The sequence below is a fragment of the Salvia miltiorrhiza genome, chromosome 3 (assembly GCF_028751815.1).
Source record: "Salvia miltiorrhiza cultivar Shanhuang (shh) chromosome 3, IMPLAD_Smil_shh, whole genome shotgun sequence".
Taxonomy (NCBI): Eukaryota; Viridiplantae; Streptophyta; class Magnoliopsida; order Lamiales; family Lamiaceae; genus Salvia; species Salvia miltiorrhiza.
The window spans coordinates 1,887,884-1,903,375 of NC_080389.1; the positions used below are offsets into that span (position 1 = coordinate 1,887,884).

The following is a 15,492-nucleotide window of genomic DNA, read 5'->3' on the forward strand; positions in this document are numbered from 1 at the left end:
GATATGAAAATTGATAAAAAAAAAATAGAAAAAAATAAGAATGAATGAGAATTAAGAAAAATTAGAATCGAGTGATTATACGATGCCACGTGAGATATGGTTTATTTTGTTATAATTATTTTATTATTATTATTGATGAGGAGTTCTAGCATACATAAGTCTCGTTTAATGGTTGATTAGAAATTTAACATCATGATAACTTCGAATATTTAGAGTTTTAATTCAAGAGGAGTTCTAATAAATGTTAAAGGAGTTCTAGCACATATAAACCGTTTGTGAGGTTGGCCCATTTCTCATTCCCTTGCTTCCTTCCTTTTCTTTTTGGGTCTGGGCCAACTTCAGGGCCCAGAACCGAGCCCACCTACTTATCCAGCCCATTCCCAAACCCTAGCTCACTCCCCATTCCGGATATACCCCTCACGCATTTCTCATCTCTCTCAGACTCCTCGAATTTCCCATCTTCCACCGCCCTTTTACCTTGGTTCCTTCACCGCCTTCAATGGCGCCCCACCTTTACCGTTGCTGTTACTTCCCTTATATCCCTGATGCACTCTCATACTGGGACAACGTATTATTGAGGATAGAAAGGCTCTGCTATTCCTTTGTGGTTGATTCCTTGATAATACGGGATTCCCTGCGTGGGTGGTGGTATCACCGGGCTTTCCTGACCATCGGAGCCCTAATTGGTGGTTACCTGAGTAGATCTGAGCCGCCGGAGTTCTGAACTTGGCTCCTGCTGTTGGCGGTTCTGTTGAGATCTGAGAAGCTGCTCCATCGTCCATCCCTGGTCTTGATCATTCAGCTGCCGGAAGGGTTGTTGAATATAAAGAGGAAAATCTGAGCCCCTGTGTCCCAAGGACACCTTTTCCCCTTCTCTAACTTTTCTCTTTTTCTTTCCTCTGACTTTCCCTTGTTTCTCTTTTACTTGCTGCTTGTCTTTGTGTGTTGCAGAAAAGTGAAGAAGAGCAGAGGAATTGAGGAGTCCAGCGCAGAGGAGTCCCCACTGCCAGAGGAGTCGAGTCTCCTGGTGCCAGCGGATTCAACTGCCAGAGGAGTCAAGGCCAGAGGGATCGGGTTCCAGCGGGGACGAGGCCAGAGAAGTTGTGCTGTCAGAGAAGTCACGCACCAGAGGGTTCAACTCCAGAGGAGTCGAGTCCAGTTCAGAGAAGTCAAGTCCCCCGCTGCCAGAAGAATCGGAGCTCCCGTGCAGTGCATTCAACGGTCTCCAGAGAAGAAGAAGACGAAGATTAAAGTGCTTGAGCACGAGTGGGGAAGACAGGAGGTTCGGGAACCAAGTGGTGTAATCCTGGCTAGGCGAAGATACCCAACAGTGGTATCAGAGCCACGGTCAGGGCACCCTCCAAACACATCTTACCCATCCCGTCGCCCTTTGGCTGCGCCAATTTCGCTCCCGACGAGCAAGGATTGTGGTAGGTCCGGCTCTTCCTCCTGAAGAGTCCGGCTCTGGTAAAGCAGCTGTAACCTTAGCTCCTAGATTTAGGTTTGGTCAAGGTGCTGCGTTTGTTTTCTCTTTTTGGTATCTTGCGTTTCTGAGTGTCTTGTTTGCTTCCGCTTGTTGACATCTTAACTCGATAATCCCTTGGCATTTCAAGCCAAGTTAGATCTCCCTTGTAGTTGGTCCAGTTCGTCTCGATTCTCCTTTAAAAGAGTCTCCTCGTGCGAGTAACCTGGAAAGCAAGGAAGAAAGGGATTTATCCAGTTTGGTTGCCTATGTTTTGCTTTCGCGTTACTTTTACTCTGTTTTTTGAGTTCTCTGAAAAGGTCTGTGTGCCTTGAAAACTCTCTTGGATTGAGAGTTTTGTGGACTAAGTTAGTCCCCTTGGAACCACTAGGGTGACCAGTGCAAACCTTGCTCCACAGATCAATCTGTGCTGAGATCTGGGCTCTCCACTGCTCTTTAACTCTAGGTGGATCTTCTCCAGGTCAGTTCTGACCTCCCTTTGCCGTGTGCTTCCTCTGTGTCTTTGCTCTTTGTGTTTTCTTGCTTGTTGCATCTGCATAACCATGAACAACATGCATGTAGTGCCATTCAATGGCAGAGATGATTTTCAGGACTGGAAAATCAAGATAGAATGCATTCTTGTAAATGAAAAGGTTAAAAGGGCAATAACCACTAAGATTGATGAGACTGTCACTGAGGCTAGGTTGCATGAAATGAATGATAGTGCTAGGGCCACTATTTTGTTAAACCTGTGCAGTTCTGTGGTTAGAAAGGTGTCTCATCATGAATGTGCTAAAGATTTGTGGGATGACTTGAATGCTATATATGCTGCACCTACTGAAGTGTCAACTTGGTCTTTGCAAAATCAATTTATGTCTTTTCAAATGGATTCTTCAAAGGATGTTGATACTAACATGGATGTTTTCAACAAACTGCTGCATGATTTAAAACTTGCTGGAGATGACTCCATTGAGAAATATGCTCCCCAAATTCTTTTAAACTCCATACCCGAGTCTTTTTCTGAAGTAAAGTCTGCTCTGAAATATGGTGGTTCAAAAGTCACTTGTGAAATGATCACCAATGGTCTTAAGTCTAAAGAGAGTGAACTGAAATTGGTAAAGTCAAAGCCTCTGCATGGTAAAATCCTCTATGTGAACAAGAACCAACCCCAGAACTTCAATAGGGGTCAGAACTTTGATAAGCCTAAGGACATGAGACCTTACCATCAGAAAGGTGAGCATAGTGGCCAAAACCAGAACCAAAACTCTGACCAAAAACCTAGGAAGGTCTGCTGGAACTATGGAAAACCTGGTCACTTTATCAATAGGTGCAAACTCCCTAGGCAGAAAAGGCAACCTGTCCCTGAAGAGCCTAATCAAAGTGCTCATAATGTGTATGAGGATGACTGTGTTTATATGATGCATGATTATGATTTCCAGTTCATCAGTTACTCAAATGCTATTTCTAAAAACATGAGTTCCAGTGAATGGCTCATTGATTCTGGCTGCACTTTTCATGTCACTCCATTTGAGCATATGTTTCATAATCTTCGACCTGTTAAGTCAGGACATGTTGCATTGGCTGATGGTCAGAATTGTGAAATCATGGGTAAGGGTGATGTATGTTTAAAGTTTGAAAATGGAAAATGCCTCACTTTAACTGAAGTCAGATATGTGCCAAATTTGAAGTTCAGTCTGTTGTCTGTGTCCCAAATTGCTGATAACATGATAACTGGATCTGTTGATCACTTGAGTTTTCAGTTTAAAAGGGATTCTGAACATTACTTTTCTGCACTTAAGAAGGGGAATTTATATGCTGTGCATGCTGAATCTGTGCCCTTACATGCTGCAAATGTGGTTCATGATGATAAGTCTGCACTTTGGCATGCTAGACTAGGTCATATAAGCAATAAAGGCATGAATATTTTGAAAAATGCTGGTTCTTTTGAAGATGACAAGATCTCTGACATCACTTTGTGTGAACCTTGCATTCTAGGAAAGCATCACAAGTCTGCATTCCCCATTTCTGTACCCTATCCCAGAAAACATGTTATCACTGAAATACTTGAGTATCTGCATGCTGATGTCTGGGGCCCTGCAAAGGTGCCCACTCATGGTGGTAATATGTACTTCATATCTGTGATAGATGATTTTTCTAGGAAAACTTGGGTGTTTCTTATGAAAAACAAATCTGATGTGTTTGATAAATTATCTAAGTGGGCTGTTCAGATTCAAAACCAAACTAGAAAAAGCATTAAATGCATTAGAACTGATAATGGCCTTGAATTCTGTAATCAATCCATGGATAGATGGTGTTCTGAGTTAGGCATCATTAGGCATAAGTCAATCCCATATACTCCACAGCAAAATGGAGTTGTTGAGAGAATGAATAGAACCCTCCTTGAGAGAGTTAGGAGTCTCCTTGTTGCTTCTGGTCTCTCTAAGCATTTCTGGGGTGAAGCCCTTATGACTGCTGTCTACTTGATTAACAGATCTCCTTCTGTGCCTCTACTTGGTAAATTACCTGAGTCTGTTTTCTGGAATAAACCTGTATGCTTGAAAAACCTGAGAGTCTTTGGTTGTGCTGCTTATGTGCATCAGAATACTGATAAACTTGAGCCTAGAGCTAAGAAGTGCATTTTTCTTGGGTATCCTGAAGGGGTTAAAGGATATAGACTGTGGGATAGGTCTGTACCTGGGTTCAAAACTTGCATTAGCAGAGATGTTTCTTTTAATGAGCTGAGTTTTCCTTGTTTGCTGAATTCCTCACATTCTGCTGCTCCAAGTGAGGTGGAGAACCTGAATGCTTATGATGCTTCTAGATATGAGTTTATGTATACTCCTGTGATTCCTTGTGAGGTGGAACCCGAGCCAAACCCTGAACCTACTCCTCCCCTAGAACCAGAAATTCATGAACCTATTGTGAATGAACATGATGTGCAAGAGCCTGCTTTAAATGATGTGCCTGTGAATAATGATTTGAATGATTATCAACTTACAAGAGATAGAGAGAGAAGGCATGTTAGGCAGCCTGCTAGGTTTGATGATTACAACATGTCTATGTATGCCTTTAATGTGTTTAACAATGTGGATCATGTTGAACCTTGCTCTTATTCTGAAGCTGTTAACTCAGATGAATCTGCTAAATGGTTGACTGCTATGGAATCTGAAATGAACTCTCTGCATAACAACAATACTTGGATTCTGGTCCCTAAACCTGATGACTGTTCTATTGTTGAGTGCAAATGGTTGTTTAAGATTAAAAATGAGGTGGAAAATGTCAGATATAAGGCTAGACTTGTTGCTAAAGGTTTCACTCAAAAGGAAGGCATTGACTACAATGAAATATTTGCTCCTGTTGTGAAATTTACTACTGTGCGAATTATGCTTGCTTTATATGCTCATTTCAACTGGGAATTGAAACAAATGGATGTCACCACTGCCTTCTTGCATGGTGAATTGGAAAATGACATTTACATGAAGCAGCCCGAGTGTCACACCCCAATTCTTGAATGAATAAAAATAATTGAGGTGTGAATAATTCATAAAAATAAACAAGGGAAAATCCTTGTTAAAGACCGAAATATGATAGAAAGTCGGGTTATGCCCCTTTGGATCACAAGTTTTGTTTCATGCTTCTGACAACCGACATTCATTAGCATAAATTTAGTAGTGAAGAGTCTAAGCTCGGTCAGGTATATCATTTGAAATTTAACATGAAGATCTTAAGTTGGGAAAACAAAAGACCAGATATTATCTACTGCTACAGCGGAAGTCTTAAAAGGAAGTTGAACCCCAGCCTCAGCTCAGTTCCGTCAGCACCAGCCAGCCAACCTGAAAACATTTGAAAGTATTTTTGGGCTAAGTACTAATGTACTCAGTGGGCATGCATTTTCATAAACATTTCATATTTTCGTAAGGACAGTTTATCCAATCATATGTGACATGACTTAGAAGGTTTTAAATTGAAAGGACTTCTAAGCATGTTAAAATAATTTCTTTCATTTGTGCGCACATGTCACACTCCCTTTCTGTTACTCGCTGTGATCCCGGACCTTTTGCCACCGACGGATCTCTGTCTCCCGCTTACTTGAACTGAGGGCGTAACCCAGACAAGTTTACTTTGACCTCGGGATGCTACCCAGGCAGGCCTGATATTTCTCATGCTCCGGAACACATCCAGCCGAGCACCCTTATAACGCCTCTGGTTAGAGCCCGATGGAGATCAACCCACCGAGTCAACTAACAAGTGTACACAATTCTCAAACAACGTATTAGGTCATAAGAGAACCTCAATTGATTAACTGTACGAGCCTTAAACAGAGCAGAGTGCACATAAACATTTTATTGGATAAACAGTTTTCATTACATTAAATAAACAATTTGCATTTCATTGAAACATTTAGAGCTTAATAACTCAATCATACTTTGTACATTTGGAAAGTAAGCCCACCTGGATAGGCAAAGCCTGAAGATTCAATCACACAACTCGTCTCGGGAAAGCAGCGCTAATCCCCTTGGTCCATAAAGCCTACAAGAAGTCTATTCTTAATAGGTCTCCTTGATTCTAATCTTAAGTCATGGTGAAGTGCTTAACATTCTATGATTCACTTAGCCGGGTTTTCAAAATTTAATGAATAAATAATTGAAAACATTTCTCTTGAGTTAAGAACACCAACAATATTCTTACTCGTCTTTCTTTAATAATTGGAATTATAATTAAAACCAATTAAATCATAAATACTTTTATTGCAAAATATAATGCAATTTCATGTCATGCTTAGCATATAATAAGTAATTACTTAAAATATGCACATAATAATAATATAATATTATCCTTTAAATAAATTAATCAAACTAATAATAGTTCAATTAATTAAAAATAAGAAAGCCCAATTTAATTAATAGGAGGCAGCCTACAATGTTAAATAATTGAAGGTCCAACATTCTATTTAATAAACTGAGCCCAATTGAAAATTAATGGCCCAATTGATTTAATAAGTAAAGGCCCAAACTGAAACAAAAATAAACAAAAACTCGGCCCAACACTCAATTAAAATCGGCCCAAGTCAAACCCACCCTCAAACCCAAACCTAAAGCCCAACATCCCATCCCCCTTTCTTCCCTATTTTCTCTCTCGGTCACACTCACACACACACGCAGCAGCACCCTTCCCTTCTCACTCTCTCTCTCTCTATCATACTCAGTCACTTCTCTCTCTCGACTCGACTCGACTGCTCGGCTCTCTCTCTCAACCATCAGTCAGCCAACTACCGCCGCCGCAGCTCCCTCCGGCGAGGCAGCCGTCGACCGGCCTCCTTCCTTGGCAACGACGATAGGTACCGCCGCCGCCTCCCTCTGTTCTCACTTCCAGTCCGCTCCCGGCGACTGCAGCAGCAAGGCCGCCGCTGACCGCGACTCCCTCACTCTCCCTCCGTCCGTGGCCGAGCGACAGCGGCAGGGCCGCCGCGCTCTGGCCTCCCTCTGCTAAACCAGCTCCGACCAGTCACCCATCCCCCTACTCTCTACTCACTCCGGCCGACAGCAGTTGATGGAGCAGACTGCCGCCGCCGTTCCGCCCTCGACAAAACCCAGCCCCGGCCCAACTCTCTCTCTATCTCCGTGACAGTGGCGACAGACGACGGGGTCGCCGTCGAAGGTAACAACCAGTCGCACCACCGTCAACCCTTATCCCCCCTGACTCGACTCAACACAGCAAGATCGAAGGCAGGGAAACAAAATCAAAGCTTCAAAATTAAATCTTTCTTCTTTTCTTTGAAAACAGAAACCCATGTACAGATGAATTTGTTCGAAAACTTTGATTCAATTGATACATGAGTATGAGTGATGTATGTATGTATGCGTATTTTCTTTGTTGGGCAGCTGAAATAAAAATGGCACCTTTAGGAATTTCGTAAGAAATCTGGAGTGGTTGGTTGCTTGATCTGAAATGTGTGCTGCTTTGATTTGTTTGGTGGCTCTGCACTTGAATCCTTGTGTGAGGAAGGAGTTTGAAGTTGTTGAATGGTGAAAGACAAATTGAAATGGTGTGATGATTTCAGTAAGGTGTGTTGGGGATTTTGACAGCCCTTTTTTTTTTTAGGCTGGGCGGCTAGTATGTAGGTTGGGCGGCTAGTATGTAGGGTGGAGTATAGGTAGGGCGACTAGTTGATTGGACAATTAAAACTCGTCAGGATAAAATATCGTGACTGTAATAATACTTCAGGGTTTGCTAATTAAAAGCTCGTGAAAATGCTTGAATGCTAAATTAAATAAATATGCAATGCATAAAAATTTAATAACTAAATTTACAAAAGCTTTTGTAAATCATTTTTGTTGGAATTAAAATAAACTCGTTTTTTATTCTCCAGCGTGAATCATCTCATACTTATAAGTTCAAAATTTACTCTAAATTTAGCTAGGGAAATGCGGGGCGTTACACCGAGGGTTTTGTGGACAAAAACTTTCCTGATCACGTTTGCCTCCTCAAAAAGTCTTTATATGGTCTAAAGCAGTCACCTAGGCAATGGAACTTGAAATTTGATCAATGCATGAAAAGCTTGAACTTTGTTAGGAGCAGTTTTGATCATTGTTTGTATCACTTGGGTGGTAAGTCTCCTGTATTCTTGCTTTTGTATGTTGATGATATGCTTATTCTTGGTCCCTGTTTGAAAACTATACAGCATGTTCAAAAATGCCTTTGTGATATGTTTGACATGAAAGACCTTGGTGATGCCAAGAAAATCCTAGGCATGAGCATAGAAAGAGATAGGGAGAACTGCACCCTCTTGTTGCATCAATCTGAGTATGTGAATCAAGTCTTGCATAAGTTCAACATGTTTAATTGCAATCCTGTCAGTGTACCTCTTGGATCCCATTTTGAGCTTAGTAAGAAGCAATGTCCCACCTCTGGCACTGATCTTGAAGAAATGAGAAATATCCCGTATGCTAATGCTATAGGCTCTGTTATGTACTTGATGATTAGCACTAGGCCTGATATTGCATATGTTGTTTCTTGTTTAAGCAGGTACATGTCAAATCCTGGTCTCCCTCACTGGGAAGCTATGAAATGGCTATTTAGATATCTGAAATCTACTATGAATCATGGTCTGCTTTTCTCCAAGTCTAACAATGGTGTGAAGTGTGTAGGTTATGTGGATTCCAATTATGCCAATGACAGAGATAGTAGGAAGTCTTCTACCTCTTATGTGTTTACTTTGTGTGATGCTTGCATTAGTTGGAAGTCTCAGTTACAAGGCATTGTGGCCTTATCTACTACTGAATCTGAATATATAGCTACTACTGAAGCTGTGAAAGAAACAATATGGTTAAATGGAGTGCTCTCTGATATTAACTTTGTTGATGATAAACCTGTGCTTTTCTCTGATAGTCAGTCTGCTATACAACTGTGCAAAAATTCTGTGTTCCATGATAGAACTAAACACATTGAGGTCAAGTATCATTTTATCAGAGATGTTGTAGAAAGAGGAGATGTCATTCTGAACAAAATTCCCTCTGAGTTCAATCCTGCAGATATGGGCACTAAGTGCCTACCAGTTGCAAAGCTGGAATCTTGCAAAAGGACTTTGAACATTGGGCCTGGTTGATTCCTCTGTGTTTTTGTGACAAGTTCAGCCTTTGTGGCTGTTTGTTTCTGTTTCTTTCCTTTTGTTGTCTTCTTGTTTGTTGCATGAGTTGAGTCTGCTCTGTCCTGTGTTTGCGTGCTCTGCATGTTTTCTTTTACTCTGTGTGTCTGGTCTGTTGTGAGTCCTGCTCTGTTCTGTTGTCTTGTGTCTTGTCCTGTGTTTTTTCTTTTCTTGTGTGTTGTGTGTTTGCCCTGCTGAGTCTGTTGAGTCTTCAATGATGACCTCTTTGGTTTGAGAATTGGTGATTTCCCTGGGTTGGTCTCTGTGGTTTGAGACTGAGTTAAATATTCTTGATATTTCTCTCACCCTCTCTTGTCTTGACTTTGTGGCAGATAAGAGTAAAAATTGGGGCTATGATGATAACTTCAAATCAATGGCCGACCTTTTCCTGGTGACAGAATGATCAATGTGCCAAAGGTGGATATGTGAGGTTGGCCCATTTCTCATTCCCTTGCTTCCTTCCTTTTCTTTTTGGGTCTGGGCCAACTTCAGGGCCCAGAACCGAGCCCACCTACTTATCCAGCCCATTCCCAAACCCTAGCTCACTCCCCATTCCGGATATACCCCTCACGCCTTTCTCATCTCTCTCAGACTCCTCGAATTTCCCATCTTCCACCGCCCTTTTACCTTGGTTCCTTCACCGCCTTCAATGGCGCCCCACCTTTACCGTTGCTGTTACTTCCCTTATATCCCTGATGCACTCTCATACTGGGACAACGTATTATTGAGGATAGAAAGGCTCTGCTATTCCTTTGTGGTTGATTCCTTGATAATACGGGATTCCCTGCGTGGGTGGTGGTATCACCGGGCTTTCCTGACCATCGGAGCCCTGATTGGTGGTTACCTGAGTAGATCTGAGCCGTCGGAGTTCTGAACTTGGCTCCTGCTGTTGGCGGTTCTGTTGAGATCTGAGAAGCTGCTCCATCGTCCATCCCTGGTCTTGATCATTCAGCTGCCGGAAGGGTTGTTGAATATAAAGGGGAAAATCTGAGCCCCTGTGTCCCAAGGACACCTTTTCCCCTTCTCTGACTTTTCTCTTTTTCTTTCCTCTGACTTTCCCTTGTTTCTCTTTTACTTGCTGCTTGTCTTTGTGTGTTGCAGAAAAGTGAAAAAGAGCAGAGGAATTGAGGAGTCCAGCGCAGAGGAGTCCCCACTGCCAGAGGAGTCGAGTCTCCTGGTGCCAGCGGATTCAACTGCCAGAGGAGTCAAGGCCAGAGGGATCGGGTTCCAGCGGGGACGAGGCCAGAGAAGTTGTGCTGTCAGAGAAGTCACGCACCAGAGGGTTCAACTCCAGAGGAGTCGAGTCCAGTTCAGAGGAGTCAAGTCCCCCGCTGCCAGAAGAATCGGAGCTCCCGTGCAGTGCATTCAACGGTCTCCAGAGAAGAAGAAGACGAAGATTAAAATGCTTGAGCACGAGTGGGGAAGACAGGAGGTTCGGGAACCAAGTGGTGTAATCCTGGTTAGGACATGATCATGAGTGATTTCATTGCATGCTATTTCTTGACAATTATGTTCAGTTACATATAGTTTGATTTGATTAAGCATAAATGATTGCGTTTTGTTTCTCAAGTGAAAAATTTTTAATTTGTAGAGAGAACATCACCTGTTCCACTACTGCATTTAAGATCCTAGTGTACCATATTTGGTGTTCTACTTTCAATCATTTATATTTTCTTGCATATGTTTTCTATTATTTCAAATTTCTTTGCTAATAATTAGTTCTTACCGTTAATTTCACTTTTATTAGCTAATAATAGGTTGAAAAAAATCAAATTTATGTTATATAAAGTTTTTTAATTTATACTTTTTGAAATAAAAATTAAGTATAATATGTAATATTGTAATAATAAGTATATTGAAGTCTAGTTTTGATCACCACAAGGAAGTTTGATGGGAAAATAAAGAGTTGTAGCCTTCATGATATTGTGCGGGAATTTTGCATAAGGCAGGCTGCGAAAGAGAAGGTAATTCTTCTTGTTATGGATTACTTACCAGTCTTACCTACTCCTATCCTGCGAAGACATTTTGTTCCATGTCTCATAGAAGACATTTTGCATCCAGACCATGATTATAACCTGCAGGAACTTTCGCTAGCAATGAACTTCGTATATATGCAGCAAAAGAGTGGTGAAAATGATTCCAAACATTAAAAAGTTGGAAATATGTTACTCCAAGGAGATGTTTGATGCAAATGTAGGCCATTGCCTCAATAATCTTGAACAACTATGCCGACTTGAGAAATTGAAATTGGAGAAGCATGGAGATTTTTCATCTAGACAACTTGATGAACTGGGATTGAAGAGAGTTGAAGGTTTTGCATCTAGACCACGGGATAAATTGGTAAGAATATTATCCCTCCATTTTGGTGTGATAATATTATCTCTCCTTGAAGTGAAAATAAGGAAGGAAAAATGGTGTTTGTGCAAAATGTGGGATAAGAAAGCAAACATTTAAAGGCATAAATTTTTGTTATCCCTCCATTTGGAAGGATAAAAAGCAAACACACCCGAAAGTTACTTGGCGGTCTAAACTTTCCTCTACAACTGAGAAAGTTAACCTTGAGTGGTTGGAGGCTTTCTTGGAGTGATATGACCATCATTGGTTCATTACCTAATCTTCAAGTGCTTAAACTAAGAAACTATGCTTTCAAAGGCAGTTTCTGGGAAACATTTAAGGGAGAATTTCGTGAGCTGAGGCTCATGCTAATTCCCAAGACTCGAGTGCCTAATGCTTCTTCGTGAGTGTCGTGGTCTACATGAGATTCCAAGTAATATTGGAGACATTCCAACACTTGAACTGATTGAGGTCGATAACTGGACTTCAGTTCTTTTATTCTCGGCAGAGAAGATAGAAAAGAAAAGACGGAATTATGGAAATGATAGCTTTCAAATTCGTGTGAAGCGTTCCTGATAAGACACGTAGCTTCTTCTCTGCTTTTTCTTCCACGGGAAAAAATAGTAGTGGCATGGTGGTGTGGTCTGAGGGTGTCGTGAATGGAATCTTGGAAAGGCTCTTTTCGGACCAACGCGAGCGCCAATGCATCCCGATCACAGGAATGGGCGGGATAGGTAAGACCACTCTTGCCAAAACTGTTTATTCGAAGAAAATTATTGAGCAGCGTTTTGATGTTTGTGCTTGGGCTACTATTTCTCAACAATACAACACAAGGGGAATTCTTTGTGAACTTGTTTCTGAAGCCACTAAAAAATGCAAGGAACAACTTAGTGAAAAGAGTGAAGATGAACTAGGATTAGAGCTCCACCAGTATTTGTCAGGTAGAAGGTTTCTAGTTGTGATGGATGATATGTGGAGTATCGAAGCATGGGATAGGGTACAACGTTTCTTTCCCGAAAATGAGAATTATAGTCGGATGTTAGTGACGACTAGGCTTTCCCACTTGAGTTCCCAGTTGAACAACAACTATAGCCTTCAAATGGAATTTTTAGATGAGGTTAGAAGCTGGGAACTCTTCTCAAAAATTGTGTTTGGGGCTGGAAGTTGCCCTCATGAGTTAGAGAAAATTGGAAAGAAAATAGTAGAGAATTGCAGAGGACTTCCTTTATCAATTGTTGTAGTGGGGGGTATTTTGAGAAATAGGGAACACACTCTAGGAGTTTGGGAATCAATTAGAAAGAACTTAGCTTCAGAAGTCACTACAAGAAAAATGCTAATAGACAACATGCGAAGCGCGTCATCTATTTGAAAATCGCATGTCATCTATGTAGGTGTAGTCTATTTGAGGGCGCTAATAGACAACATGCGACGTTGTCTATCAGCTAATAGATAACATGCGCATGTGCGTCGTCTATCAGCTAATAGACGACGCGCTATAGACGACATGCATGCGCATGTTGTCTATTAGTTGATAGACAACGCGCAATGCGCATGTTGTCTATTAGCTGATAGACAACATGCGCATGCGCGTTGTCTATTAGCTGATAGACAACGCGCATGCGCATGTTGTCTATTCGTTGAATTTTTTAATTTTTTATTTTAATTTTACAATTATACTTAAATTTCCTATTTTTCAAATAAATATTTTATGAAATCTAAAAATTCATAATAAATAATTTAAAATATATACACAAATAATAAAAAGGTCATTCATTAGTTTCAAAGTTAATTATCATCCTACATTGAAAAAGTATCCATCATACAAACATCCTACATCAAATCCAAAAAAATATTGTTGATCATAATACATGTAAGTCAAAAATGAGGTTACTTGAGTGTCAAAGTTACACCATCTGCATGATCAAAATATGAATGTATTAGTTTATAAACTTTAGATCTAAAAAATATTAAAGAATTAACTTTGTATCAAACTTACCATCATCAATCATCAATCGAACTTAGAAACTCTGCCCACTCTATCCTCATTTCATCAATCTCTTTTTTGGAATAACATCCTCCTGTGAACTATAAATACAAAATTGTGATCATTAAGTAATACATCATAAATGAAACCTTAAACTAAAATTTGATTAAAATTCTAAATTATAATTACCAACGTAGCTAATGGGAGAGAGTGATCGGATACAAGATTGTCAAAGACATCTCTCATGAATCGCATAACATAGAATCCACATTGTGCTCCATCAGGTTGTTGTGGAGCCTGTGTCACAAATAATAAAGTAGTAAACATACTATTTGATCAAAGTGAAACATAATGTTAAGGTATAAGGAATTACATACATTGATCGTTTCCCACAAAGGAGTCTTCCTCCCTCTTGTTCCTATGCTCATGTTGAACATTTTCATGGCTCTACACATTAGAATACACATTAGAATACACATTAAAATATAATACTAATTAAGTTTTTTTTTTAAAACGATAAATCTTACAACGTCATCACTAGTGAATTTGGAGAATGATAAGAATTGCATGAAACCGTTGAAAATGAGCTATAATCATTTGCCAGTTTATTTAAAGTCTTGTTTTTTGTATATGGGAGTGTTTGAGGAAGATGATTCGGTTAGAGTCTCGACACTCGTGAAGCTATGGGTTTTTGAAGGACTTTTAAAACCCATGAATGACAAAAGTTTGGAAACTATTGCCATAGAGTTCTTAAAGGACTTAGTTGATAGAAATCTCATTCTAGTTGGTGAAGTGGGGTCTACAGGAAACATAAAATTCGTCAAAATTCACGATTTACTGAGGGATTTATGCTTGAGCCAGAGCAAGAAAGATGGGTTCTATCATGTGATAGGGCAATCTAGTCCTCGAGGCATAAGTAGCCAACGCCGCGTTGTTATACCCAGGAACACGCCAAAGAAGAAAGTCCTTGACGACTTGCAGTCTATGTCACGTGCTCGTTGCATTATCAGTGAACATGGAGCATCTTGCGTATTAAGAATTCCGGGTTGCTTAGAACATTACATGCATACAGAAAGTTTCGTGACTTAGGAGATAAAAGCTACGTGGTCAAGTCCCTTGTGTCTCGGAATGTTAACTTGCGCCACCTTGTTGTTATAGTTGATATCCCGATCGCAGGAATGGGCGGGATAGGTAAGACCACTCTTGCCAAAACTGTTTATTCGAAGAAAATTATTGAGCAGCGTTTTGATGTTTGTGCTTGGGCTACTATTTCTCAAAAATACAACACAAGGGAAATTCTTTGTGAACTTGTTTCTGAAGCCACTAAAAAAAGCAAGGAACAACTGAGTGAAAAGAGTGAAGATGAACTAGGATTAGAGCTCTACCAGTATTTGTCAGGTAGAAGGTTTCTAATTGTGATGGATGATATGTGGAGTATCGAAGCATGGGATAGGATACAACGTTTCTTTCCCGAAAATGAGAATTATAGTCGGATATTAGTGACGACTAGGCTTTCCCACTTGAGTTCCCAGTTGAACAACAACTATAGCCTTCAAATGGAATTTTTAGATGAGGTTAGAAGCTGGGAACTCTTCTCAAAAATTGTGTTTGGGGTTGGAAGTTGCCCTCATGAGTTAGAGAAAATTGGAAAGAAAGTAGTAGAGAATTGCAGAGGACTTCCTTTATCAATTGTTGTAGTGGGGGGTATTTTGAGAAATAGGGAACACACTCTAGGAGTTTGGGAATCAATTAGAAAGAACTTAGCTTCAGAAGTGAATTTGGAGAATGATAAGAATTGCATGAAACTGTTGAAAATGAGCTATAATCGTTTGCCATTTTATTTAAAGCCATGTTTTTTATATATGGGAGTGTTTGAGGAAGATGATTCGGTTAGAGTCTCTACACTCGTGAAGCTATGGGTTTTTGAAGGATTTTTAAAACCCATGAATGGGAAAAGGTTGGAAACTATTGCCATAGAGTTCTTAAAGGACTTGATTGATAGAAATCTCATTCTAGTTGAGATAAAGTGGGGTCTACAGGAAACATAAAATTTGTCAAAATTCATGA

General features: G+C 40.3%; 2 protein-coding genes and 1 long non-coding RNA gene across 3 annotated transcripts; 2 read left to right on the forward strand and 1 right to left on the reverse strand.

Annotated features, from left to right (window-relative positions):
- The first annotated feature begins 12,072 nt into the window (after window positions 1–12,072).
- On the forward strand, window positions 12,073–12,622 carry LOC131015767 (disease resistance protein RPP13-like). Its single transcript, XM_057944193.1, has 2 exons — window positions 12,073–12,438; window positions 12,554–12,622. The coding sequence occupies exons 1-2, from the start codon at window positions 12,073–12,075 to the stop codon at window positions 12,620–12,622; spliced, it is 435 nt and encodes a 144-aa protein (XP_057800176.1).
- A 574-nt stretch (window positions 12,623–13,196) lies between these two features.
- LOC131017021 (uncharacterized) lies at window positions 13,197–13,883 on the reverse strand. Its single transcript, XR_009099332.1, has 4 exons — window positions 13,803–13,883; window positions 13,615–13,722; window positions 13,438–13,526; window positions 13,197–13,354 (listed from the first exon to the last, which is right to left on the reverse strand). It is a non-coding gene; the product is annotated as an uncharacterized LOC131017021 (long non-coding RNA).
- A 172-nt stretch (window positions 13,884–14,055) lies between these two features.
- LOC131015768 (putative late blight resistance protein homolog R1B-16) lies at window positions 14,056–15,473 on the forward strand. The gene is made up of 2 exons (XM_057944194.1): window positions 14,056–14,470; window positions 14,584–15,473. The coding sequence occupies exons 1-2, from the start codon at window positions 14,056–14,058 to the stop codon at window positions 15,471–15,473; spliced, it is 1,305 nt and encodes a 434-aa protein (XP_057800177.1).
- The last annotated feature ends 19 nt before the right edge of the window (window positions 15,474–15,492 follow it).

What these genes read in the sequence shown, in the direction of transcription:
- LOC131015767 (XM_057944193.1), top strand. Translation starts at nt 12,073, where the DNA reads ATGGTGGTGTGGTCTGAGGGTGTCGTGAATGGAATCTTGGAAAGGCTC. An exon ending in GTATCGAAGCATGGGATAGG is followed by an intron (nt 12,439 to 12,553) that starts GTACAACGTTTC and finishes TGGAATTTTTAG; the next exon opens with ATGAGGTTAGAAGCTGGGAA.
- LOC131015768 (XM_057944194.1), top strand. Translation starts at nt 14,056, where the DNA reads ATGGGAGTGTTTGAGGAAGATGATTCGGTTAGAGTCTCGACACTCGTG. An exon ending in TTGCGTATTAAGAATTCCGG is followed by an intron (nt 14,471 to 14,583) that starts GTTGCTTAGAAC and finishes TTGTTGTTATAG; the next exon opens with TTGATATCCCGATCGCAGGA.